Here is a 25,626-nt window from a genome sequence, read left to right as displayed (position 1 = left end):
TTCTCCCTAGAAGCTAAAATGACAAAACCAAGGCTATCATACTGTGGTCACATCATGAGAAGGCAAAATTTTCTGGAAAAGTCAATAATACTAGGACAAGCTAAAGACAGTAGGAAAAGAGGAAGACCCAAAATGAGATGGCTTGACTCGATAAAAGATGCCATGTCCTCCAGTTTGCAGGATCTGAGCATGATAGGACATTTTGGAGGTTTTTAGTTCATAAGGTCAGAGGCAACTTGATGGCACAGAATATGCATACTCACATAGATACTGTCATCTATGCTGTTTTCTGTCTTTTGCTTTAAGGGGACAACATTCCCAAGCAGGAAATGAGGACTAACAAAGAAAGGAAGAGGGATTTGGAAATAAGATTATTGTACCGTTCATCCACCAATGTTAAGTGAATATTTGTAGAAACTGAAAGAGCTGCAGCAGTTATTCAAGGAAATATGATTTCAAAGGGAATAGTCTGCCTTTATTTTGTCTGTGTTGATATCTTTTCTATAACTATTGTTATAATCACAACAGATGCTTATAAATTGCACAGCTTTACTTTTCAATTTATTGCTAATTACTATTATAATGCAAGCACAAGCCTTTAATCCTTGCTAAGAATCTTGCCCTGCCACCACACATCCTGAAATCCAAAATGTTAAGTCTTTCTGTTAAATATTTCTGTAATGCTGAGTTTGTAGTGACAGCCTGGCCAGTAAATATTTGCACTCCACAGCACTTCTGCTTTGGCTTTGGACAAGAAAAGAGCAAGTCCTTTTGATTAATTTGGCCTACATGCGTGATGTGAATCAGTGCTCTTATCTCTTTTTAGCACTGCTCACCAATGATGCACTTCGCTGGTATCAAATTAGAAGTGTCTGAATCACTAAGCAGTGAAGGTTATGAAAAAGCTTGGTGTACTCCCTGATGTACTGAAATGCCAAAGTCACACCAAGAGAAAGTTACCTATCCAGATTTTCCTTTAGATTTAAAAAAAGGAACAGTGCTTAAAGCCAACAGAAAATGTTTGGCAATCAGGAACTCAGAAGTGTGTTAGTCTACAAGAAGCAGGGCTTTTTTTCAGCTGGAACACGCAGGAACGGAGTTCTGGAACCTCTTGAAAATGGTCACATGGCTGGTGGCCCCGCCCCCTGATCTCCAGACAGAGGGGAGTTTAGATTGCCCTCCGTGCCGCGGTTGCCCTGGAAACCTGAATCGAAGCCCAGCTTACCTTGATCAGCAGGTCTTCCTTCCAACCATGGAGCTGCAAATTGGTTATAATTGGTTACATGGGAGAAAACACCCGGGGGGAGGAAGGGGGAGGGAGTGTTCTGTAGCCATGGGCACTCCAATCTCATCCCTGCAAACCCTGATAGGCAGTTCTGATGGTCAACCCCTTGTACACTGGGCCAACATCAACTGGTGGCTCTAATTGTATCGAGTGGGAGTTTCCTGGGGGCCTCGGATTTGAGAGGGTATAACTCCAAGATCCCTATTGCAATCTTGACCAAACTTGGTTGCTGGCTGGAGGAGAGCCTGCTAAACACGCCCTGTCAATATGGGCTCTCTAAGTGCAACAGGGGCCATTATGACACCCATGAACCGCGAACCGGTTTGGTAACGAGAAATGTTCATTACGGTTTGTTTGTTCGGGTTCGTTGGCAGCACCGAACCACAAACCACAGGTTCATTAATTTTTTGGGGTTCGTGCCCATGTCTAATCACAATGCTACTTCTGAAAACAAATTATGACATCATGGGTGTTCTAGAAACAAATCAAATCAGGAGGACAAACACTGTTTGGGGCAAATGAGGCCATGTTACTTTCAGTATTTCAGAAAATTATATTGAAGATTTAATTATGTCAGTTATATATGAATTGACTCTCTCTAGTTAAATGCAGATAATTAATTAAAAAGTCTTCAATTGGCTGAAACCCTAAAAGAAATATGTCTTGCAGAATAAAGTGCTGGCAAACTTCTAATTCGGTTTATTTTCTCTTAAACAATGTTACAGTCCTTAAATCCAGATGGTAGGGGTAACGTTATATTTAGATTATTCTTCCCCAAAAAGCCTTAGAAAAAACCTGCCATCTAAGTTTTAGTTCAGTGTTTCTAGATGGGTAGAATTTAGCAGTAAAACTAGTCCTAATGTAACCTGTTTTGTTCAAGGGCAATATCAAATAAATAGATTTATCTAATTTAAGAACTGGGAGAGTTCATGTCTATGACAGTGTGATCCCACCTTGTGACACTTGCATTTATAAAAGATTACAATGAACAAACTTGAGAAAAAACATCTTATTTGGAACAATACAATAATAAAACATATAACAACAATCATGTAACAAAACAGGCCTGCTTTACTCAGGCAGACCCCGGTCTCAGTCTTTCTGACTTCTGTATGGTGGTCAGTCCCTTGAAATGCAGCAACTTGTAGCTGTGCTCTGCGTTGAGACGCCTTCTGTTCTTCACAGGAGTCCTATAACATTAATAGAGAGTTCATAGAAAGGAGCGTTTCTGAGGAAAGAGTGATTCTCCCTGCAGCTTCAGGCCCTCCAGTCTCTCAGGGAAAATTTATACATATAACATTCATTTCAGATAGTCCCAACAATAACCAAAATACGACTAACAGCCAATTAATATAAACACAATCCTCCCTTCCAGTAATAAGTATAAGAAATTCTCATCCCTAAAACATTAATAGAGAGTTCATACAAAGGAGTGTTTCTGAGGAGAGAGTGCTACTCCCTGCAGTTTCGGGCCCTCCAGTCTCACAGGGAAAATTGCGCCTTTTTTTCCTTATAAGGAATACCCCAACTCTTTATCTCCCTCTAGTGGACAAGGGTTACACTAAGACTTCTGTAGAAAGGGAAGCCCAAATCTGATTTTCATATACATTCTTGTTACAGGGCTTTTAGTTTGCTGGACCAGAAATCTCTCAAGCAAATAACAGGAAAAGCTTCAGAGACTCAGGGCCAAGCTACACATGACGAATGACACTTGAACGGCAAGTGTATTTCTCCCTGTTCACTTGCCCTCCACTCAATCCACTTGCCGTTCAAGTGTCATTCGTCATGTGTAGCTTGGCCCTGAGAACCTTTCCTTTAAGTCAGTGTTGGGTTGAAGAACAAGGCTTTTTTCCTAGTTGAGTTGGAATTTTCCTGGTCTTGACTGAAATGGCTGCAGTGCCCACGCAATATTGTTTTAAAAACTTTGATGACATTGGCATTTGCTGCCGTAGAAACTCTCTTGTTGCCTTTGAATATTTTACTTTCCTCCTTCTAATGCTTCTGAGTCCACATATAGAGACGGAAAGAAATGAAACAACTTTCTTAACCATCTCTAACAAGGATCATGCAACCTTGGGATAAATCCTCAAACTACCAGAGTCTTCACACTGTTAACAATAGAAGGCAATATCTTTAAATCACTAGTCTAGATCACTACTAAATCTTTAAATTACTATTCTATATCACTAGTCTCCTGATTCCTCTTCACAACAGAATTGCTAAAAAAGTAATTAGCGATGAAATCAGTAATCTCCAAGTGATGCTAGCGACATCCACCTCAGGTCAATGAGAATATTTACAAAGAATATACTAGCAGGACTTGGGCTGTTTTCACACACCTGTAACCTCCAGAAAATCGTGCAAAACTCACCACACGACGGCATCTTCATAGTGCAATTTTTCATCATGATCTCGTTTAATGGCATGATTTCTGATGTCATCATACCATTAAATAGGATCATGACAGGAAATTGCGCTATGAATATGCCATTGTGCCGTGAGTTTTGTGTGATTTTCTGGAGGGTTTACAGGTGTGTGAAAACGGCCCAGATCTCAGAAGCTAACCAGAGTCGGCCCTGGTTAGTACTTGGATGGAAGACCACCAAGGAAGTCCAGGGTTGTTACTCAGAGGCAGGCAATGACAAACCACCTCTGTTCATAAGTCAACTGCAACTTGACATCATTTTAACAACAACAATAATAACAACAACAACATTCAATTTATATACTGCCCTTCAGGATAACTTAACACCCATTCAGAACGGTTTACAAAGTATGTTATTATTTTCCCCACAATAAACACCCTGTGAGGGGTGGGGTTGAGAGAGCTCCTAAAAGCTGTGATTGACCCAAGGTCACCCAGCTGGCTTCAAGCGGAGGAATGGGGATTGGGGAATCAAACCTGGTTCTTCAGATTAGAGTCCCACACTCTTAACCACTACACTACTACTACACATAATCAATGAATCAATCAATGAATCAATCAATCAATCAATCAATCAATCAATCAATCAATCAATCAATCAATCAATCAATCAATCAATCAAAAGCATTAAACATATTAACAGAGCAATTCAAGGAATATATATATACAATAAAGTACAATAAAATAGGAAATACACACACACGCATAGTAGCAGCATTCAGATAAGGAAGAGCAGATTTTGGGCTAACCAGAGCTGCCATCTTCATCCTATTTGTGGCTTTTATCATAGCTAAGGGAATGCTTGATTCTGTTTGGGTAGAAGCTGAAGACTTGTACGCCGCTTCATTTCAATTGAAGCTGAGGCTTCTGAAAAATTGCAGCTAGCATGCAATCTCACACAGCCAGCATGCAGTCTCTGACTTTGAATACAAAATACTTAACAGACTGACAGTGCAATCCTATGCAGATGTGAACACATGAAACTGCTTTATACAGAACGGGGCCCTTGGTCTATCAAGGTCCGTATTGTTGGAGAAGCAACAGCCTGCTAAGAGTCTAGTTACTGTAAATACTGCTGGAAAAGTAGTTTAGTCCACTTGTACCCTAGCCGTGGAGCATTCTTTAGTATTTAGCGTTTATTGCACGTTTTCTCTTGCAGTTCAACCTGCCTCCTGTTGTTTTCTCTCTCTGGTGTATGATAGTATGCGTTAGTGCTTGTGCTCTGTTGCATTAATGGCCTGCAGTCAGTTACTGTCTTTTGCAAAAATCCTGTTGCAGTAAATTCATTTAAAGCAAACTCCAAAGCATAGATTGGGTTATTATTTCTTGCACTCTGCCAACAAGTATTGTCCGATCTGACTGGCAGCTGCTCTCCCAGGTCCCTGGTCTTTCAAAGCACCCATAACCTGATTCTTTTAAGTGGAGATTGAACCTGGGACAGTCTTCACACAAAGCAGACGCTGTGCTACTGTGCTACTGCTCCCCATGGGCATTGACTTCAGTAGACTTAGACTGAAGTAACTGTAAGGGTTGCACTGTAAGATAACAGCCAGCAGACTACTTCAATAAACTTAGCTCTATTAACTTAAACTGCTTTAATCTAAATATCCGGTTGAAGGGATTTTGAGGTCTGAAGATACCTGATCCGGATACCTCCATCACACACCTGTTTTTCCTAACAATAAGTTGTCCACATTTAATTTTTAGGTGTAACTGAAAGCATCTTTTCTTAGATGTGTTCCTAAATAATAATAATAAAACAACAACAACAAAAACAACATTCGATTTATATAGCGCCCTTCAGAACAACTTAACACCCACTCAGAGCAGTTTACAAAGTATGATATTATTATCCCCACAACAATCACCCTGTGAGGTGGGTGGGGCTGAGAGAGCTCTGAGAGAGTTGTGACTGACCCAAGGTCACCCAGCTGGCTTCAAGTGGAAGAATGGGGAATCAAACCTGTTTCTCCAGATTAGAGCTGTAATGTGTGCAGTTTATACCCCGTTTTTCACCCCAATGGAGACCCAAAGCAACTTACAACATTTTTGTCTCCTCCATTTTATCCTCACAACAACAATCCTGTTAGGTGGGTGAGGCTGAGAGACAGAGAAGCTGTTTCCACAAAGCTCGTCGTTCCTTACTTTTTTCTGCTTTAAGTCTGTGTTTTTCCGAGTCCCTCTGAAAACTCATCCTCCACACGCAGTCCCCACACGCACTTACCTTTCATTGTGAGGTTGCAGGACAACTCCAAACCATCTAAAACAAAAGCAGGGTTGGAGGGGAGATCATCATAGCCTTAAAGCACCTACTCCCCTTAATTTTTTAATTTATTCATATTTTTACTTTGCACATGCACGATTGCCTGCAGCTCCTGTTGCAAGCTGGCTTTTATGGCTGAACGGAAATGTGAAGAAGGAAGGGAAAGAGCTTTGAGGGAAGAACTGGGTGGAGACTGAGAGGAGTAAGAGTGCTTCAGAAGTGCTTTAACTGTTTATATGCCAGAAAATGAAAAAACTCCAGTAACAAAACAAGATGCATACATTTGACAAATGATAACACGTAGATGATTGGGGAAAAGCCGCCACTGTTTGGAGGGTGAACCATACCTCTCAGGAAGTGTGGAAATGACCAGAGAGACTGGCTCAAGTTCATGGCAGAGTGGAAACTCAAACCCAGGTTTCCTAAACTCCAGCCTGGTACTCTAATGGCTACTCCATGCTGGCTCCGATGCGGCCATGCTGACAGATGTTAAACGGCCCGCCCAAGTTTACACACAAACATTTAGGAATGAGTAGTTTTTTGGATGATAAACACATCGTGCAGTAAGTCCAAAACAGAACCTGTCTATCCTGTAGCAGACAGGCACATGTTGTACGTTGTGGTGTTGCAGTTAGAGTGTTGGACTGGAAGCGGGAAAATCTGGGTTCATACTCTGCCTTGAAGCTTGCTGAGTAACTTTGGGCCTACCTCACATGGCTGTTGGGAGGATAAAATTAAGAGCAAATTCATGTAAGCTATTCCTAAGCCCCTTAAAGGAAGGATGAAATAAAAAGTACTGTACTGGTACAGACTATATTGGGAACATCGCTGCAGTTTAGAGAAAACCAGGCCCCGTTTCTTGAAGCCTTCATTGAGTGCAAAAAGACACCTTAAGAGGATATGCTTCCATTCCTACGCTGCTCTGTGGGTGATGGGGTGACACCTTTATTTCCAAGGATAAAACTGCTAGAGGCCAGCAGTGGTCCTATAGGAAGTTACCTGTGTTCCCCAAGCCATGCAGCAGTTCTTGATGCATGTTATCAGTCATTTGGCATTGAACCACACTTTTAAAGCGGCTGTAACACTTGCAATTGCCCTTAAAGCAGGGCCGGATCTAGGGTTGCTGGCACCCAGGACAACCTTAACCTGACCCCTAGCGCGGTGGAGGCAGCGTGTGGGGCTGGGAAGCCGCCTGCACCATTCGCCTCCCCGCTGGACAGGGGGTGGCCGGCTTGCCGTGAATGGCAAATGGCGTAGGTGGCCATGCTGCCTTTTGCCTGCCCTGCAGGACAGGGGGCAGCTGGCTTGCCATGAACGGCAAATGGCGTAGGTGGCCACGCTGCCTTTTGCCTGCCCTGCAGGACAGGGGGCGGCTGGCTTGCCATGAACGGCAAATGGCGTAGGTGGCCACGCTGCCTTTTGCCTGCCCTGCAGGACAGGGGGTGCATGGCAAGCCGGCCGCCCCCTGTCCTGCAGGGCAGGCGAAAGGCAGCATGGGGGGCTGCGAAGCTGCCCGCGCTGCTGCCTGCGTGCTCCCGGCAGCTGGTAGCTGCTCCTGGCGCCCCCTCCCTGGTGGCGCTGGGGGCAGACTACCCCCCCTGCCCCCCGTCGATCCAGCCCGCCTTAAAGTAGCATCTGCTGTGTAATGGGCATCTCTTCCCCCTATTAGGAACAAATTTGTACCCCCAAGAAGAACCTTTTCCTTCACCTTTTCCTCCTTGCTTTGGTTTCCAAAGTATCTAAGTAACCAGATTCATTCTACCATAAATTGCAATTCGTTTTGTCTTTCATTTTAGCACACTGTCCTTAATATTGTCAAGTGGTCTGGAAAGGGAGAGTGACTGTTTGGAAGGCATGAAAATGAAAAAAATAACCAAATAGGCATAAAGGAAAGACTGGGATACAGTCCCTTAACTTCTTGTCCGTGATGGCATTCTAAACCCTTTTTTTTCCTGAATAGTGACAGTACCAGAGGTACAGAGATGCTGGAGCCGCTTCCTGATGCTGCAGCCAAATCAGAAGGGGAACTTGCCACGTACACACTTCCTGCAAACCAACACTCCTTTTGGCCAGAAGGTAAAAACACCTATCAGGTTATGTTCCTGTTCTGTCTACGAGGAAATGGCTGAATTCCCAGGGAAGGTGGAAGTGGGGGAGGTGTAGAGGAGCCCGTAATGACATCCACAAGTTCCACCCTGGGCTCTTCTTGATTTTAATCCCTCCCACTAGACCTGTTAAACCATGTACCCAACTCTATTCCTACAGGTAGTGGTGGAGAGTGCCGTCAAGTCATAGCTGACTTATGGCTACTCTTGGTGGGGTTTTCATGGCAAGAGACTAACAGAGGGGGTTTGCCATTGCCTGCCTCTACAATCCTGGTCTTCGTTGGAGGTCTCCCATCCAGCTACTAACCAAGGCTAACCCTGCTTAGCTTTCAAGATCTGATGATATGTGGTGGAAGAAGAAAGTGCTCTCAAGTCATAGCTGACTTAGAGGAACACTGGTGGGGTTTCCATGGCAAGAGACTAACAGGGATGGTTTGATATTGCTTGCCTCTGCAGCCCTGGACTGTTTTCACACTGCTTACTGGCCACAGAACATCGTGCCAAGCTCCCGGAACGACAGCATCTTGGGGAGCTCGGCATGATGTTCCGTGGCCGGTAAGCAGTGTGAAAATGCCCCTGGTCTTCCTTGGAGGTCTCCCATCCAGTTACTAACCAAGGCCAACCCTGCTTAGCTTCTGAGATCTGACAAGATCAGGCTCTCCTGCGCTATTCAGGTCAGGGCATCCCTATAGAATGCTGTGCAAATATGGCTGCCAAAAGGCCTAGAGAAAAATAATGTGCCCCTGAAAGAGAGGTCTAACGAGTAAAAACAAACAGCGGAAGCTTCTCATGGCATGAAGATCATATTGCTTGGTAAATTCAGCCTCCGTTAAAGGGATAGGCAGTCAGCAACCTTATGTGCAAATTATTAAGTTCATTACAGGGGGCAGGCGGGGGAGGGGATGCATTTACCTGCAGCAATAGCCCTCTTTCCTTTGTTCTCTATGCTTCTGAAGAGGTGAGGAGACAGAAAGGAAAATATTCCTCATTGGGATCACCCAACAGAGACTCCTCCGATGAAGGGATATCAATTAAGATAACAGTAGATATCTGAGGATGACAGTGAAGCACAATAGATTATTCCATTCATTAATCAAGCTCATCTTGGCTGGTGAAATTTCTACAGTGTGTCTCCCCTCATTAAATGACATTCATGAGGGGCCTCTTCAGAGCTGGAACTTTTGCTTCCCCTAACCTCCCTCCCCTGAATAGAGAAGGGAGTTCCAGGAATTTGTTCTTTGCTTTCCTTCCTGGTTCTGGATTGTCACAAAGCAAAGTGACCAGTTACACCCAGGGCTTTTTTTCAGCGGGAACGGGGTGGAACGGAGTTCCGGAACCTCTTGGAAATGGTCACATGGCTGGTGGCCCCGCCCCCTGATCTCCAGACAGAGGGGAGTTTAGATTGACCGGCGAGGAGAGCAATCGAAACTCCCCTCTGTCTGGAGATCAGGGGGTGGGGCCACCAGCCATGTGACCATTTTCTCCGAGGGCAACCCACTGAGTTCCACCACCTCTTTTCCCAGAAAAAAATCCCTGGTTACACCTCAGCATTTCTTCTGGGGCAGAAGTTCTGCTTCTTCCAGGACAGGCAGACACAATCCAGTCCCTTCTCCATAAGGGATTTTTAAAAAAAATTATTTTTATTTTTAAGAAAAGAAGAGGGGAACAAAAATTAAACAAGAAAAAAAACCTCAGAACCGTGAGTACAAAAATCTTGTAACATTTGAGAGTATTAGAATAATATTTGGGGCGTATATTTTCAAATAAACAATACATACAGAATTCAAACCTATGTCTACTCCTCTTCTTAAGAAAAGAGAAAAAAACCCAAACTCATTATTTCCCTTATCACTGCCTTATATTTATATATTTCTTAGCAATATTTCAGTACTGACTTCTTCACAATATTTCAACACTATAATACATTGTAATCACTGATTTCATATCTATACATCTATACGATATATATATATATATATATATATATATATATATATATATATATATACACACACACATTATCTATCATCTATCATCTATCTATATCCATATCCTTTCATTGTGCAGCAAATTTATCCATCCTCCAACTTCAAAGCTTAACGCTTAAAGCAAACAATGACTCCTACTAATGGTAATATTAGTATTAATAGTATTTATTAATAATCTTAATAAAGTTTACAGGACTAATATGTCTTATTCATATATTTCTCTCTAGATTTTAAATTTTAGAATAGTTTCCGCTTGGTCAGAATATTCCCTCAGCCAACAAAACATAAGAGACTCCGAAGCGGCCTGTGGCTCTTGGAATGTAGCAAGAGACATTGATTGACAGGAGGGAGTTCTCTGACCAAAGCAAATGTGATAGAAAGAGAGAGGCAGGCAGGAAGCTTGCTGTCTCGAGAGACGTTGTCTGGGGCTGCAGTGTGGGCGGATCTGGAGAGAGTGACGAGAGCAATGCAGAGCTGGAGCCATAACTCCTCCTCAGGCAGGCCCATAGCTACAGAGCAGCAGGGTAGAGAGATGCTGTTGAGAAGCCTAAGAGGTTGGGGCCCCAAACTGTGTTCCTCTGGAACCTACTAAAATAGTAGCTAAAAGGCACCATAAGAAGAATCATAGAATCATAGGGTTGGAAGGGACCTCTAGGGTCATCTAGCCCAACCCCCTGTACAATGCAGGAAATCCACAACTACCTCCCACCTTACACTCCCAGTGACCCCAGCTCCATGCCCAGAAGAGGGCAAAACACCTCAGGATCCCCAGGGGAACTGGTCTGGGGGAAATTGCTACCTGACCCCAAGTGGCAATCGGCATTATCCTGGGCATGTAAGAAAGGGCCACGAGAACTAAACACTGATGTAACCCTTCCCGCCCTCCTTCTCATGATCTGCCTGGGTTCACAGAATAAGCATTGCTGTCAGATGGCCACCTAGTCTCTGCTTAAACCCCCCCAAAGAATGAGAGCCCACCACCTCTCGAGGAAGCCGGTTCCACTGAGGGCCCGCTCTAACTGTCGGGAAGTTCTTCCTCATGTTTAGCCAAAAACTCTTTTGATTTAATTTCAACCTGTTGGTTCTGGTCTGACCTCCCGGGACAGCGGATTGTAATGAGGACATTCTAATATCATATAGGAGAGGGAGTCAACCTTTTTCAAATCACATTGGCTGAGTCTGTTCGAATAAGGCAAATTACAGTATCTCCCATGCAGAACTGCTGAGCGGGCAGCCTTCAAGTGTGCGAGCATGAATGCTCTAGAGTAGCGAGGAATTGTTAGGTATTTAGTATAGTTGGATGTGGAAGGATGCCAAAGAACCGGGTGAAACATACTCTCTGAGCTGAGCCGGAGTAATCTAGGTCTTTTATGCATTTCTTGATAGCTAGTATAGATTCACTTTTTCCTAAGTCTTAATATATTGTCCTTTACTGAACTGAGGCTAGATAGTTTCTTGTCTATTTCTTGCATCCAACCGGAGTAGAATTGATTTTGGTTTAGCTCATAAAGCAAACAGTCCTTTGTGGAGAAAAGGATCTTTAGCCTAAGTTTGAATGAATGCAGCCATGCTTTGGCTTCCATAGAGCCCTGGCCCAATTCTAATCCTAGAGCTATCCTAGCTATGCATTTTGGGATTCCTACAATGTGTTGCAGAAAGTGGCAAAGTTGGTGATCGAACCAGACCCTGGGCCGTTTCCACACTACTCACCTTCATCCAGAACACTGCGGAACGTCATGAAAAAAATGCGGAAGATAGCGTCTTCTTGCGCGAGTTTTGTGCGACATCACGCAAAACTCACGCGAGGAGATGCTATCTTTCACGGGCTTTTTGCACAGTCCACGGCATTCTGGAGGAAGGTAAGTAGTTTGAAAACAGCCCTGGTTAGGTCTATACTAGATTGCTGAACTTAATCAATGTTGAATCATGAGCAGGGGTCATTTCGTAGAAAAAGAGCTAGAGGAACTCATTAGCATAACTTATTAGCATAACTCATTGGCATATGCCATGCCCTTTGACATCACTGGAAGTGTGTCATTAGCATAACTGATTTGCATATGCCACACCCCCTGGCATCATCTAGTCTGGCTGTTTTGGACCCAATCCTGGCCATTCAGGGCCGAAATTGGGCCCAAAATGGCAAAAAGGGGCTGAAAATGGCTGCAAAGGGGCCCAAAATGGTCAGCATCAGGCCACTGCTGAGCGGGAGAGTGATCCACCACCTGTCAGAGGCCCTATCGGGGCTGTTTCAGTCCCAATCCAGGCCGAAATGGGCCCAAAATGGCTAACCAGGTGGGTGGGGCCACCTGTCATGTGACCTCTTTGGGGAACTGCCGGAACTGCATTCCTGTGCATTCCCCCTCAAAATGAGCCCTGATCACGAGATACTTGCAACCGCTCACTGGGCCCCAATAAAAGCATTCGTTGCAAAGGGACAGCAGTATAGAGGAGCTACATGAAAAAGACTGTTTTTCAAACCCAAGGGAAATCAGCATCTCGGTCCTTCTTGCCAAGTAAGCATTCGCCTCAAGAAGGGCTTTGGGTCTCTGATGCTAATGCAGGGAAAAGGCATTATTTTAATTAAAACAGATGATAACAAGCACAATTGTCTATAGCCTGATGAAAAAATAATCAGGGGCAACAATCATCAATTGACCTTCCCTGGAATGCGTCCACTAATGATAATAACTAGCTGTAAACCATGACACCTCTTCCCTTATTAAGACAACTCTTAATTAGTGTATTATAGTACAACCACTTCTAGGTGTTCTTAATAATTCTTAAGATATGAACCTAACTGAATGCAAAATTCTTTTAAGATCTTTGAAATATATCCGTCCTGGAATGTTATGGCAAAAATTCAGAAGCTGTCTCCAGGATCTGAGGACTAGAGCTGAAGTTGAATAATGATGAGTAGTCCTGCTGCCTAGGTGTATAGCCATTCATCATACATTGTGAACAGACCCTAGGTAAAGGTAAAGGTAGTCCCCTGTGCAAGCACCAAGTTATTACTGACCCATGGGGGGATGTCGCATCGCGACGTTTTCTTGGCAGACTTTTTACGGGGTGGTTTGCCATTGCCTTCCCCAGTCACCTACCCTTTACCCCCAGGAAACTGGGTACTCGTTTTACCGACCTCAGAAGGATGGAAGGCTGAGTCAGTTCTGAGCCAGCTATTTGAACCCGGCTTCTGCCAGGATCGGACTCAGGTCGTGAGCAGAGCTTGGGCTGCAGTACTGCAGCTTACCACTCTGTGCCACAGGGCCCAGTAGCTGAAATTGAATAACGGTGAGTAGTCTTGTCTAGGTGTATAGCCACTCATTGTACATTATGAACAAACCCTAGATGTGTCCAAATTGTATGTGCATCTATTTTGTGTGTCATCAGGAAATTTGCTTTTTGTTGCTTTTTGTCTGCACATACGGAGATTATATGCATGTCGAGTAATAAAAAATTTGGAGTTTCTATTCAAGGCAAGGGTAGTTTAACTGCAGAATAAAATGGACTGCAGCAATCCACATTGCCACAACTACCCCTCCCTCCATTCATCATCTCTCAGAAGTTGGCAATGGGGGGCATGTTGAACTCCTCAAGGGGGCTGGATTGGGCCTGTGGCATGTACATCTAACTTACAGCATGAATGAAATGGAAACTTAATTGTTAGATTGAATCAACAGTTTCCTTTAGATGTCTGGTATAAGAGCTCAAGCGCCTCAGTACATAAATAAAACTGAATAAAAATGTATTTTGAAAATATGCAGTGGAAAGAAGATTGTAAACTCTAAGAAGTGACACATCTGCCTGTTGCTACGGATTATGGTGCCTCCTAATGGGAAGCATTTCTCATTAAAGCAGATTCATTTACTGTAGATATTTTTCAAGGAAAAGAAAGCACAAATTGCAAACACCATTTTCTTGTTGAGGAACATTTTTTAGCATTGTTAAACAGACTGCTTTGCCTATGGAACATTTACTCTCCATTGCTCTGCAGCTAATAAGGAAACAAGCTTGATATTCATGACAATAAATTGAAATCCTTATTCCCCTAGTGTGTCTTTAATAGTGTTTTGGAAACCTATCTGGTTTTTAATTAGAGTCTGAGGAATTTATAATTGCTTTGCTGTCTGTGAAGCCAAGAGGTTGTCTCTTTTTAGAGAGGAAGAAAAACTCCAGAGCTGAGCAGCCTACGATCCACCCAAAAAATGGACCAAAAAAGAAGAAAAGAAGGGGGGGGGGGGAATTACAATGGAACCTGATTTCTAGAGGTTCACGATCCATGAACCTTCTATAAATCAAGTTCACACAAAGGAGCAAGAGAGATTCAAAGCTGTGATACACACACACACAGTCCTTGAGGGCCATCAGCATTGATAAAGGTGCTTCTGTAATAGATAGAAAACTTAAATTTGGCACACACATACACACCCCTTTGTTAGTAGACAAAGTGACATTTTAATTTCTGTTATGCAACATCTGCAGCATGAAATATATTTCACAATCGCAATCAGCTCCTCACACTCTAGCAGAGAGCAAGCATAGCAGATCAGATAATAGAATGAATAGGACCTACATTACAGAAGGGGATATAAGGATCCTGGCCTGCTTTACACAACTACTGTTATTTAGTAGTGATCTACTTCACTTTGGGAATAAGCAGGGAAAGTTTATCTTCCTTCTCATGTTTCAAGTGGGTAGTTGGTCTGAAGTAGAAGAGCAAGTTTCGAATCCAGCCTCCAGTAGCACCTTAAAGACCAACAAAATTTTCCAGGGTATAATAACAACAGCATCACCAACAACAACATTCGATTTATATACCACCCCTCAGGACAACTTAGCACCCACTCAGAGCATTTTAAAAATGTGTTATTATTATCCTCATGACAATCACCCTGTGAGGTGAGTGGGACTGAGAGAGCTCTGAGAGAGCTGCAATTGATCCAAGGTCATCCCGCTGGCTTCCAATGGAGGAGTGGGGAATCAAACCTGGTTCTCCAGATGAGAGTCCTGCTGCTCTTAAACACTATATCATAACATAACTGTTTGAGAGCCAAGATCCCTAGTATCTGACAAAGGGAGCTTGACTCATGAAAGCTGATACCATGGAAAAACCTGAAGGTACCGCTGGACTGGAAACTTGCCCTTCCCTCTCATGTGTTCCAGTGCCGATAAATGATGTTGTTACCCTAGGCAATCCCGGTGAGAGTTGCCTTCTACAAACATTGAGTCTTCAGTGTGCTTAGCTCATATTTTCCACTTTAACATGGAGGATGGAAATTTTTTCTGAGAATATTTTTCCCTATTGGATTTTCACAAGGACTAGCTATTTTGGTAGACTTGGTCTCGATTTTGACGATTTTCTGTATTAAAACACAAGAGAAATGCAGATTCCCATCGGGTAGATAGGTACAAGTTTAAAAGGCATAAAATTAGCAAGAATCCAATACAAAGTAGAAAAAATACTGAAACAGGACATAATCCATTCTAAGACTGACATTAAACAACATGGAGCATATGTGGTACATAGGAGTACATATCTAAAGCAGCAGATAATATGTAAGGCAACACAGGGGTGAAGTCTATGGTCCCTAACATTAGCAAAGCATTTGTGACTCCCTCCCTACTATACTGCCCTCCCATTTGAGTAAAAAGCTTTTTTGAATAATTTGGTTTTGCATCGTTTGCGGAAAGCCAGGAGAGTGGGGGCTCTCCTGACCTCCTCAGGCAGGCCGTTCCCACAGGGTAGGGGCCACCACAGAGAAAGCCCATGTGTGGGCTGCTGTTGATTTCACCCATGTGCAGCCTGGCACCTGCAGAAGACCCTGTTCAGATGAGCAAAGCTGTGAATGTTGTTGTTGTTATTATTTTCTGAATAAATTAATATTTGCAGTTAGGAACACATCTGTGCTTGGAGAAATAAACCTTTTGTTTACCAGCGTTAAGTTTATAATTTGTGTATCCTATTATAAAAGGCTAAGCGTATTCAAGATAACTCACTTCCTACCCTGGTGCGCCTCCAGAGGGAGTAGAGCAAGTGGAAATGTCCACCCCCCTTCATCCAGCTGGGATCAAGAGTGGAGCATGTGACAGTGCCCGCCCCCACCTTCACCCAGCCGGGATCAGGCATGAAGCAGGCGGCAATGCCCGCCCCTATTCACCTGGCTGGAATTAGGCATGGAGCAGGAGGCAATGCCTGCTCCCTCTTCACTCCTCTGGGATCAGAAGCAGAACAGGTGCCCGCCCCCTTCACCCAGCCGGGATCAAGTGCAAAGCAGGCGGCAGTGTTTTGGCTGGAATCAGACACGGAGCAGGAAGCAATGCCCACCCCCCTTCATCCATTTGGGATCAGGAGCGGAGCAGGGGGCAATGCCTGCCCCTATCTTCACCCAGCTGGGATCAGGAGCGGAGCAGGGGGTAATGCCCACCCCCTTCATCCATTTGGGATCAGGAGCGGAGCAGGGGGCAATGCCTGCCCCTATCTTCACCCAGCTGGGATCAGGAGCGGAGCAGGGGGCAATGCCCACCCCCTTCATCCATTTGGGATCAGGAGCGGAGCAGTGGGCAATGCCTGCTCCACCTTCTTTCAGCTGGAATCAGGAGAGGAGCATGTGACAGTGCCCGCCCCCACCTTCACCCAGCTGGAATCAGGCACAAAGCAGGCAGCAATGCCCGCCCCTATTCCCCTAGCTGGAATCAGGCACGGAGCAGGAGGCAATGCCCGCTCCCCCTTCACTCCTCTGGGATCAGGAGCAGAGCTGGAGGCAATGCCCACCCCCTCATTCAACCTACCGGAGTCAGGAGAGGAACAGGTAGCAATGCCTCCCCACTTTACCCGGTTGGAATCAGGTGCTCTTCACTTCCCCAAGGCTCCCAGTTTCGCCTCCCCTTCTAGGAGGCAAAGATGAAATAAACATTCCCTCTGAGGAGCATCCTTGCTGGCTCTGTAGAGAGGGGCAATTGACGAAGCCTTCTGATCTGTCTTTTAAAACTCGGCTTCCTGGTTAACATTGCAACTCCCTTCACGTGCACATTCTTGTGTAATTCATTTCTTGTGGTTTAGCTGTAAGGACAGAATAACACATTTACCAGTGTGCTATGGTATTTCAAATGTTGGGCTAGGATCTGGGGGACCCCAGTTCAAATTCCTACTTTGTCAAACACACATTCTCGGCCTTACCTACCTCACAGGATTGTTGTGACTTTGTTAAATGGAAGAGAGAAGAATGATATAAACCACTTTGAGTGTCTATTGGGAGGAAAGCAGAGCATAAATAGCATCAATTGATTGATTATGGGATTATAGAAGAAAAAAACTTCTAAAAATGGCACCTCTAGATTGAATTATTTGCTTTGTACAGTAATGTTCACAGTATAATGAGACATGGCATAAGATTGTGTGATTTTCCATGTTGTTGTTCTAAAAATTGGCTCTGGCTTGGGCCAGAAAGCCTACAACTCTGTGACTTCATGGCCTTTATCTATTTTATTTGTTTCTGTCATTTATAGTCTGCCTTTCTCAATGAGACTCAAGGCAGATTACACAGTGTGAGATTAGCACAGTGAATTTCAAGGACATTTCCATAAACAATGCCATAGGGTAAATAAACACAAGTTTACAAAGACACAGCATTAGCAAGAATCCAATACAGAGTTGAAGAAATGCTGAAACAGCGCATAAGTAATTCTAGGGCTGACATGAATCCACATGAAGTTCATAGCTCATAGCAGCACATATTTAAAGCAACAGATAGTATGTAAGGCAACATAGTGGTGAAGTCTATGGGGAAAGTCTATGGTCCCTAACTCATTCGTGAAGCATCTGAGAGCCCCTCCCTACAATGCAAAAGCTTTTTTGAATAATTCGGTTTTGCATCTTTTGTGGAAAGCGAGGAGAACGGGGGGGGGGGGGGCTCTCCTGACATCCTCAGGCAAGCCATTAAGAGTCAGTGTGGTATGGTGGCTAGAGTGACATACCAGGATCTAGGAAACCAGGGCCGTTTCCACACGACTCCCCACTGCTCATAACAACCCAGAAGATCACGCAAAAACTGCGGAAGATCGCGCAAAAACCGCGGAAGATCGCGGAAGATCTTCCATGTTTTTTGCGCGATCTTCCATGGAAGCTCTCAGGGTGGCCTTGGGCCAGTCACACGCCCATGCATTTGTGCGCATGCACACGAAACCTCTCAGCCTAACCTACCCCACCGGAAAGGAAAAATGGAGGTGAGGAGAATGCTGTATGCTGCTTTGTGTCCCGCCACCCCCCACCCCAGGGAGAAAGGCAAGTTATGAAGGAATTTTTAAAAACTGCCTCTCCTGGGAACCTGGGAACTGAAACTTCTTCTACATGTAATCCAAGGCATCGAGTGATCGATAGAATATGTTACCGTTGGGACAACTTGACACGGATATACCATTTTCAGCAAAAGTCCCAAATCCTTCATAGAAGTTCTATTCTAAAAAATAAATCCCCCTTATCACCAGATTTTAATCAGTATAGGACTGATTTGTTAATTTCAGCTGAGGTCAGGAAACATTCATTTAATTAAAATTATTAGCAGAATCAATTCAGCTACATATACCCAAAAGGTTTTTTCAATCAATTTGAAAATGGAGGAGTATCTGTCTCTGACAGATCAGCTTCATGTATCTGGGTTGCACATAAACTCTGAAATGGATCACTATCCATTCTTTTCCGTCCTCCACATTAAACTCACTTGGACAGGGAAAAGAGAAGAAAATCCAGTGCTTGATGCTGATTGTGGCAAGATGAAGAGAAGCAGAAATGAGAAAGAGCTTCGTTTTCCACAAGCGACAAGAAATTAAATGGAAAGCATCCAAAGGAGGAAAAATATATTGGAAGAGAAGGAATTCTTCAGATCTGAAGCTGCAATGAATCAGCAGTAGAGGCCAGGGATTGGGAACTGGAAACTGGAAATTGGAAATGGAAGACAGTCAAATAAAACTGCTCAGATTATGGTAGCGACAGGCCATCCTACCCCTGGACCCCGCAATTCACTTATGCCCACAGCCAGGGCTTTTTTTCTGGGTAAAGAGATGGTGGAACTCAGTGGCCTCGGAGAAAATGGTCACATGGCCGGTGGCCCCGCCCCCTGATCTCCGGACAGAGGGGAGTTGAGATTGCCCTCCGTGCCGCTGAGCGGCACGGAGGGCAATCTCAACTCCCCTCTGTCCGGAGATCAGGGGGCGGGGCCACCAGCCACGTGATCATTTTCAAGAGGTTCCGGACCTCCAATAATGACTTACAGCAAGAATCAAAGCATTTATTGATTTATTTAGAACATTGTTATGCCACCTCACTGTAGAACATGCCTGCGGGGGCTTACATTTACATGATGAAAAAACAAAACATTCACAGTTACTAATTGAAATGCAACATTAAAAGATCCAGAATTTTTTTAAAAAAACAGCAAGAGCATCGTCCAGCAATGTTGCCCTTTTTTCTGCCACCCCCATCAGCACCGCGACAGCAGGTATCTTCCTCAGGCTTCCTCTGACAGCACCTCAGCTGCTGGTGCCTCCGTGGAGCCCCCTCAGGCCTCCTTCCCCATCACAGTGGCAGCTGCTGATGCTCACGTCCGGTCCCCGGCAACAACCCCTGGCTATGCAGCTGACTTACCTGCCTGCTGCTGCAGCACAGCTGCCCAGCCTTGGCCAGGCCCACAGGAGGACAGGCCAAGCACAGACTCTGAGGGAACCACTGGGGAAGCTTTAGCAGCAGGGAGAAACCAGGTGGAGAGTTGGGCAAATACCTCACCTTGGACTGAGATGGGGTGGGAAAGCTGGATAGGCTGGGAGAAGGGCCACCCAGGGAGTCTGGATGGGGAGGCAAGGGGAATCCTTTCAAAGCAGTTTTCCGGGAGAAGGAAACACAGGGAGAGGCAGACAGAACGTGCTGTTGTTCCCAGTGCAGAAGGAACAAGGTAGCAGAATCAGATTGCTAGCCTCCAGGTGACGCCAAGACATCTCCTGGAATTGCAACTGATCTTCAGATGAGAGAGATCTGTTCTCCTGGAGAAAATGGCTACTTTGGAAGGTGGACTCTATGGCATTATAACCATCTGAGCTCCAACCCTTCCCTAAGCCCCTCCCTCCCCAGGCTCCACCCCCCAAATCCCCAGGTATTTCCCAAACCAGCTGGTGGCTACCCTAAAGTGCGACCCCCTTCCCTGCCACCTGAGGCCTGAAGACATCTGGTTTCTGAAGCTGACAAACAGCCTTGCTGAAGGAAGAGCACACAAGTATAAAAGCAGAGGTCCTCGAGCAGCTTGAAATAACAGTTTTCAGATCAAACGCAAGCCATAAAATGGTGTTAAAAGATCAATTTTTTAATTAAAACCCTGGATGGATGGAAATGTTTTGTCCGGGCACCTAAATGAGAACGATGAAGGCTCCAGGTGGGCCTCAAAGGGAAGGGCATTCCGTAAATGCAGGGCATTTTTTGAGCTGGAACGCAGTGGAACGGAGTTCCGGAACCTCTTGAAAATGGTCACATGGCTGGTGGCCCCGCCCCCTGATCTCCAGACAGAGGGGAGTTGAGATTGCCCTCGCAGAGGGGAACACTCACTAAGAGTTTGGGGGAACACTCACTAAGAACAGATGCCTAGAGCAGCAACCATTTTGTTCACAGTTTAATTGCATTTCCTTTGTCGTACATTCCAGCCTCATGGGTGCAATGAAAACTGCGGTCTTATGGATCCGACAGATCCATGATGACATTTCCTATTTATTTAAGAGTCTGCCCTGCTTCCTATGCCTTTTCCCTTCATGGAACAAATTCCCCAGATACGCCTTTGGCTTTGGACTCACAGCCAAAGAGCTGTGCAATTAATGGATACAATGTTAATCCACTTCTTCCGGCCTTCTCCACCCCAAGCCAGCTTCCCGTATGAGGACTGGCCCTATCTGATTTTGGCAAAAAGGGGGGCCCCCAATCTATATAGCCAATATAGTTCCCTGTCCAGGGAACTCAGGTGGAGTCCTACATGGTGGTGGCTCAGAGGAACGCAGAAGGTCTCAGCTTCAATCTCCAGCGTCTCCAGTTCAAAGGGACATGCTGTAGGTGAGGTGAAAGACCTGTGCCTAAGGCCGTGAAGAGCTTCTGTCAGTCTGAGAAGACAATATTGTCCTTGAGGGACTGCTGGTCTGATAAGGCACCTTCATGTGTGTTCGTGTGTGATGGAGACGGAGAAGCACAGTGCGTTCTGGCTGGATCCAGGGAAGGAGCATGGAATTTATTCCAAGGAAATTAGCATCCTCTCTGGTTCTTTCACATGTATTGGCTTAGACAGCCCCATTGCATTTCTTTTGCTGAGAGTGCACACCAATTCAGTTCCATACCAGCAGCTGCCATTCTTCCTGCACAAGCCAACCAGCCACTCTTTCCCCCACTTTGACTCCAGGCCCTACCTGGAGGCTGGCATCATTACCCATAATAGCATGTAGTACAGCAACCTTGCAAGAAGCTAAGCCGCTCTCAGTGATGGGATGTTTCCCAGGCAATCTAATTCCATGAGAGAAGGAAAGTGAGATTACAATGTCACCCTTCACCCCCGCAATTATTGTAGAATAAGAGTGTCTGTTTTGGCTCCAGTATAATTTTGGTGTTGTATACTATATAATGTGTATGTGCAGGAATGAATCTTTAATGTTGTATAACCCGTACGCGTTTCACCTCAGCTTTGTCAGGGGGATCTATCAGTAAAACAGTGTACAATTAATATGACTTATCAACCATAGAAATATTATGGCAATTATTATAAAAACACTGTAAAATATTATAAAAACTGGACTATTATACAGAGCATGTGCAGAGTGCAATACAGAATACATTTAGTATGTGAAGACTTAAGACTGCATAAACTTACATATATATTAACAACATTCCATATCCTACATTCTTTTAGAAGTTAGTGTAGAAAGATCTTACTGACCTTCAGTATGGTTGAAATGGTTGAAATGTCATATTAATTGTATTTTATACACTATTTTACTGATAGATCTCCCTGACGAAGCTGAGGCAAAACGCGTAGGGGTTATACAACATGAAAGAATATTCTCTTTGCACCATTTTTTTGTTTCTTCTTCATTTTGACTTGACTTGGTGCTGCCCCCTTCTTCTCTGGAAATTAACCTTATCAAATTCTTAACATGACATTGTGACATGTAAGGATTTTATTCATGAATTAAAAAAGAGGGAGTTGTTAAGTCAGACTACCAGCTGCTTCCCAGGTTCTGTTTTCTTCTGGGTAGAAGCAAAACCTATTAAAATGGGAAAATTTGGCACATATAGAATGGCTAGATTTCTGGCTAGAGAGACGGGTGGTATATAACATGTAATTTGGTTCAACAGGGTATATTTAGTGGCACTTTCCAACCAACATCTTGTAATTACCTCCGGGCTGAAATAAGAAGTTAACCACGTTTTTAGATTCTCAGAGCAGAACCACAAGTGACAGAAGGCACAGATTGGACACTTGTCAGCTTCCCTCAAGTTTTGATGGGAAATGTAGGCAGTTTGGCGGAATGTTGGACAAGTGACAGTTGAAAAGTCCATTGGACAGCAGTCGGAGAGCCAAGCTGCGAGACCAGGACGCCTACATTTCCCATCAAAACTTGAGGGAAGCTGACAAGTGTCCAATCTGTGCCTTTTGTCACTTGTGGTTCTGCTCTCAGACATGATTAGTCATTGGAAGGGGAAGAGATATTAATTGGCGAACCATAAAAATAATTTTGCTTTGCAATCCGGCTAGGATGGGCTGCCTGGCGCTTTGTCTCTTTGGTTAGTATCTTTCATAACAGGAAGTAGAGACAGCAAATAGGTCTTGTTTGAAATTTGATTCTAGTGCTCCCTCTGGTGGTGAGGGGAATGCATGCAGTTTAAGATGAAACGGAATTGGTAACCCTTGTTGCTTTAAGGATTTTGCTTAGGAGAGGTTGGCAAAGGTAAGTACAGTTGCTGACTATTAGAAAGATTTCATCATGATGTGCAAAGATTTTCTCTATGAATTAAGAAAGGTGGCAGGGATCAGGTTTTTGTACTATTATTCTGTAATACAGCATTGGCACAACCATACAACATACCTAGTCGATTGATAGCAATATCAGACTTCAAAGGAAAAGGGGTTTTTTGTTCTTAGTTGTATACGCACCATAATAAAAAGTTATATTTGTCCATGCCGAACGCTTGGATAATACTGATCGAGTCCCCACATTACAATGCAAGTGGCAAAGTTTGTAACATGGGTAAACAAAATACACTTAAGACTATGGAAGTAAGTTTTAATTTACTTGAAGGTATTAATAAGTTCCCTTTAGTAGTATTATACTATACTACATGCTGTTATGGATTTTATGGATTTAAAGATCTTGATGGAGTTTTGTCAATTTCGGTTTAAATTTTATGATGTAGTAATTTGTATTAATAATATTGTACTTTTCTTGTTATTTGCTATGGCTGTGCTGAAGCAATAAAGGATTGATCCAGTCCCCACGAATCGACTGGACTTTTGGCTCCATACCTCTTCAGAGTTTCTTCCGAATTTCAGACGGTAAACTCCTCCTTCATATTTCAATGCGGCTGAAGTGTCCAGAATTCGGAAGAAAATCCGAAGAGTTATGAGGTCAAAAGCGGCAAAATTGCCCGTGCAAAAAGCCCTTTGAATGTACAGGGGAACATATTTGCTTCTCAATAACTTACCGCTATTTGGTGCAGGGCAGACGGCTCCCCGTGATGACAGCTAACTGGGGATATTATCTCTGTTTAAATGGGCTTACTGACAAGCTCTATTCAGGTGTCAAGATTATGGTGCTCCAAACTCAAATTGCAGGAGACTGTGCTACTTGCAATCTTCCCAATAAAGATACTTACTATTTTGTTGGAATATGTATGTAATCAGGGCTTTTTTTTCTGGGAAAAGAGGTGGTGGAACTCAGAGGGTTGCCCTTGGAGAAAATGGTCACATGGCTGGTGGCCCCGCCCCCTGATCTCCAGACAGAGGGGAGTTTAGATTGCCCTCCATGCCGGGAGGGCAATCTCAACTCCCTTCTGTCTGGAGATCAGGGGGCGGGGCCACCAGCCATGTGACCATTTTCAAGAAGTTCCGGAACTCAGTTCCACCACGTTCCAACTGAAAAAAAGCCCTGTATGTAATAGGCATATTTTCCAGGTTTGGTACATGTGGATATGTACCCTAAAAGCAAAAATTGGGTTTTCAATTATGCATACTGATATTGGAAAATATGTGACTGTACTGATCTTACAAAACCAAGAGTTTCATGCACGGGGCAATCTCCTTTTAATGCATACTTTGATTCCCAAAATGATTGAAATGACTTCAATTTGAATACATTCGTTTGCTTGCATAATGTATAAGCTGCTTTACAAAGATTTCCAATGGCACACTGCATAATATTTAAAAAATGCCACTTGATTTAATAAAAATAATAAAACAACCAAATATGGATCTTAAAAAATTAAACTTCCTACAGTGTTTAAAACCGGATGATAGCAGTAGAAAAAGAGAGTACACATGAATAAGTATTAAAAGGTCATAGAGAACAAAATCATTAATCAGTTAATTAATGCACTCTGAGCTCTTTGGAGGATGACAGGCTAAAAAAAATGATTGATAGAAAAGTTTAGTTTCCTCATTTTTATTATGAGGTTTGATAAATGCTTAAAAATACTTAATCCAAATAATGAATTGTTCACTTGTCCCCATTCATTATTAGTAATTCACATGGTTTCAGAATAACAAAGGATTCAAATCTCTTGACTCAGCTGCAGCTGTTTATTATCTGCCACATGCAGGGCTTTTTTTCAGGGGGAACGTGGGGGAATGGAGTTCCGGAACCTCTTGGAAATGGTCACATGGCTGGTGGCCCCGCCCCCTGATCTCCAGACAGAGGGGAGTTGAGATTGCCCTCCGCGCCGCTCCGGGGCCACCAGCCATGTGACCATTTTCTCTGAAGGCAACCCACTGAGTTCCCCCACCTCTTTTCCCAGGAAAAAAAGCCCTGGCAACGTGTAATCCGTTCCCCCAACAGCTACCTTCTTTTGTTATACAACTAAATGAATTTTTACATGTATTTTCTTCTCAGAAATGAGTGAGTGTGTTTGGCTGATCTGGATATTGTACTGTTGAGTCGATGGAAGATGGCCCATTCCCTCTCATTTCAACCCTCAGTTCACAGAGGGTCAGACGGAGTATAATTTAAAAACAAATAATCGAAGATGGACACTGGACAAAGCAAAGCACTTTAAAGTCATACCACATTAAACTGAAATTGTAGTTAAAATTATTCACCTGTGCCTAGATAAGGCTCCATTTATATAAAACCACAACAGCCAGTAATTCTCTCTAGGAGGTGTGGCTTTGGTTGTTCCACTTTAGACAGCAGGTGGGAATACTTTTTTGTATGGAGGAGTATTTAGTTCCCACCCGGGGTTCTGAAGTGTCACAGCTAAACAGCCAATCTTTCAGCACTTGTTATTGGTTAAAGATCCTCCACTCCATCTTCTAACTTAAAGAACGGGCAGC

General features: G+C 43.9%; 1 protein-coding gene across 1 annotated transcript in view; it reads left to right on the top strand.

Annotated features, from left to right (window-relative positions):
* LOC129334945 (uncharacterized) overlaps positions 1-25,626 on the top strand; it is a 74,669-nt gene that overhangs the window by 17,886 nt on the left and 31,157 nt on the right. Inside the window, exons 3-4 of the mRNA XM_054987336.1 lie at positions 7,934-8,049; positions 9,730-9,777. Coding sequence (XP_054843311.1) covers positions 7,934-8,049; positions 9,730-9,777 — 164 coding nt within the window. The remainder of the gene's footprint in view (positions 1-7,933; positions 8,050-9,729; positions 9,778-25,626) is intronic.

This window comes from Eublepharis macularius, chromosome 8 (assembly GCF_028583425.1).
Source record: "Eublepharis macularius isolate TG4126 chromosome 8, MPM_Emac_v1.0, whole genome shotgun sequence".
NCBI lineage: Eukaryota > Metazoa > Chordata > Lepidosauria > Squamata > Eublepharidae > Eublepharis > Eublepharis macularius.
Note: the sequence above shows the minus strand (reverse complement) of the source record. Positions and strands in the feature narration are given on the sequence as shown.